The following is a 3,081-nucleotide window of genomic DNA, read 5'->3' as shown; positions in this document are numbered from 1 at the left end:
AGTCCGAAACGACCTCTGGGGGATTCGCACCTTGGGCAACAAACTTAAAGAAATTTATTCACGCGATGTCTGACCTACGACGAGAAAGTGAGGTTAGAATTCCCGCCCTGAACGAAAACAAATCATCGAGTTCGAGTTTTGCCAGAGCAACATCTTCAGCAGAGACAGCGTTACTAATCCGACGACTGGAGGAAGAAAAACAGATACAAGAACGCTTGCTCATTGAAAGGAATAATCTAGGAAAGCTTCTTCATGAAAGAGCGATTGAGGAGGAAAGAGAACGAGAATATCGAGTTCTGGACGAAAAACAACGGCTGGAAAAAGAATTCATCGAGCGCAAATATGTCTTTTTGCAAACCAAAATCGCTCGTGACCGGAGAACGAGCTTCAGTTCTCGGAGCAATCGTAGCTCAGTCGGACCAAGGTTGGAAACCCTGACTCTGGAGGAATGTGTAGTGGGAGAGATTCCCGGCACTACTACCACGTCAAACATCGGTACCACGCTCAGGTCGACACCAGCTTCGATTCCGATTACGGCGGTGGAATCTTCGTTCACAAGCACGACAAGCATTGCAGCCCTTTATCCAGTTCTAGAATTTCACCCACCCTCGCCCGCTCATACATTGATTTCGACTGGCACAGCAGCAACCTCATCGGCCAAGTTCTCGATGACCAATCTGATCCCATCCGCTCCTGCGTCGATCTCGACTTGCACAGCGGCAGCCTCAGCGGCCACGTTATCGGCGAGCAGTTTTAACCTGTCCGCTCCTGCGTCGACCTCGACTTGCACAGCGGTAGCCTCAACGGCCACGTTCTCAGCGAGCAGTTTAAACCCGTCCGCACCTGCGTCGACCTCGACATGCACAGCGGCAGCCTCAACGGCCCAGTTTTCGGCTCCCGATCTGAACCCGTCCGTACCTGCGTCGATCTCGACTTGCACAGCGGTAGCCTCAACGGCCACGTTCTCAGCGAGCAGTTTAAACCCGTCCGCACCTGCGTCGACCTCGACTGGCACAGCGGCAGCCTCAACGGCCCAATTCTCGGCTCTCGATCTGAAACCGTCCGCTCCTGCGTCGATCTCGACTTGCACAGCGGTAGCCTCAACGGCCACGTTCTCGGCGAGCAGTTTAAACCCGTCCGCACCTGCGTCGACCTCGACATGCACAGCGGCAGCCTCAACGGCCCAGTTTTCGGCTCCCGATCTGAACCCGTCCGTACCTGCGTCGATCTCGACGGCCACGTTCTCGGCGAGCAATTTAAACCCGTCCGCACCTGCGTCGATCTCGACTTGCACAGCGGTAGCCTCAACGGCCACGTTCTTGGCGACCGATCTGAACCTGTTCGCTCCTGCGTCGATTTCGACTGGCACAGCGGTAGCCCCAACGGCCCAGTTTTCGGGGACCAAGCAGGTCCTGCATGTACCTGCTTCGATCACAACTGGCACAATGGCCACCTCATCGGCCAAGCTCTTGGCGAGCAATTTGATTCTGCCTGCTTCTGCATTGGATCTGGTTGGTACAGCGGCGACGCCGCAGCTTGCGGATGGTATCCTGGTCGCGCCTGCTCCTACACCAATTCCGAATGGCACAGCGGTAGCCTCATCGGCCAAGTTCTTGGCGAGCAATTTGATTCCGCCTGCTTCTGCATTGGATCTGGTTGGTACAGCGGCGACGCCGCAGCTTGCGGATGGTATCCTGGTCTCGCCTGCTCCTACACCAATTCCGCATGGCACAGCGGTAGCCTCATCGGCCAAGTTTTTGGCGAGCAATTTGATTCCACCTCCTCCTGCACCGAATTCTGCCGTCACAGCAGCGATGCAACAGCTCGCGGTTTGTAACCTAATCCCGCCTGCTCCTGCACCGAATCTGGCTGGCACAGCGGTACCATCGACGCCGCAAATCTCGGCGAAAAACCTGCTTGTTACTGCACCGCAACCGGCAGTCACAGAGACAGCACTGATTGTCAACCCATCTAATAAGGTCTGGTATCTGCCGGCGAATTCGGATGCATTTCCTCGACGGGTCGGGGATGTCATTTCTCAACCTCCCATAATAGGACACACGAAAGTTGATCGAGAGCTGGAAGATTCTTGGATGTCGCTGACAAGGGGTTTCCAGCATCGTGGCAGACTGGTCACTAATCCGGAATTACTTGGAATTTGAGCAAGTAATTCTGTAATTCCGGATTTACTGAGTAATTCCAGAGTAATCCTGGTAATTCCTAATAATCCCAGTAATCCTGGTAATTCCATGATTCTTGTTTGTGAAAACATACTTCAGAAAATAATTAAATAATAAAAAATAACTGTTTAAAAGATAATTTCGATAAACCTTTTATAATTCTATTTATTGCCTATTAATTTTCATGTATGAAACCAAAGTTACAGCTAGTACGGGATCATTCGGATTTTGAGTAAGTAATTCAGTAATTCCAGAATTACTCCGCAATTCTGCAGTAATTCCTATAATTCTGGAATTACCTAGTAATTCCGTAGTAATTCGAGTAATTCCATAGTTACTCAGTAATTCGTGTATTTCCCATTAATTCAAGTAACTACTAGTAATTCTTAAAAGGTAAATCGGCAGAATGCATTTTGCTTTTCCTTGATGCTTTTTATGGTTGTAAGAAGTACAGAGCGGATTCGAAATGTCCGCCAATTTGGATGCTCTCTAACTCAAATGTATTCGGATGAAAAACACTCAAACGTCAAAATCAGTTGTCAAACTGACGTTGATGTTTACCACATTATTCGATGATTTCCAAGTAGGGCGTCCAATTTTCCAGGGTTTTGAGTTTACCGGAAAACGGAAAAAATATATTTTTTATCCCGGGAAATTTTTGAAAACGTCATGAAATCTATGTTTTCTTTATATTAGTTATGTTTTTAAAATCAAACTAGCACTAGCATTTTTAGATAGTTTTGAAGATTTTTTTTGTTCTTTAAATTTTAAATGCACTCGAACGCCAAAATCTTTTTTTCAAAATGATGTTGATATTTACCCAATTGTTCGATGATTTCCAAGCAGGACGTCTAATTTTCCCAGGTTTTGAGTTTCCCGGAAAACGGGAAAAATATTTATT

At 48.0% G+C, this 3,081-nt stretch overlaps 1 protein-coding gene across 1 annotated transcript; it reads right to left on the bottom strand.

The window, feature by feature from the left end:
- Positions 1-616: 616 nt before the first annotated feature.
- Positions 617-2,035, bottom strand: LOC119767918. The gene has a single exon (XM_038257889.1). The coding sequence runs from the start codon at positions 2,033-2,035 to the stop codon at positions 617-619; it is 1,419 nt and encodes a 472-aa protein (XP_038113817.1).
- Positions 2,036-3,081: the final 1,046 nt, after the last annotated feature.

Source organism: Culex quinquefasciatus, chromosome 2 (assembly GCF_015732765.1).
Source record: "Culex quinquefasciatus strain JHB chromosome 2, VPISU_Cqui_1.0_pri_paternal, whole genome shotgun sequence".
In the NCBI taxonomy this organism is placed as follows: domain Eukaryota; kingdom Metazoa; phylum Arthropoda; class Insecta; order Diptera; family Culicidae; genus Culex; species Culex quinquefasciatus.
Note: the sequence above shows the minus strand (reverse complement) of the source record. Positions and strands in the feature narration are given on the sequence as shown.

Bases quoted from the DNA above. Each gene is read 5' to 3' on its own strand.
- LOC119767918 (XM_038257889.1), bottom strand. From the start codon at position 2,035: ATGACATCCCCGACCCGTCGAGGAAATGCATCCGAATTCGCCGGCAGA.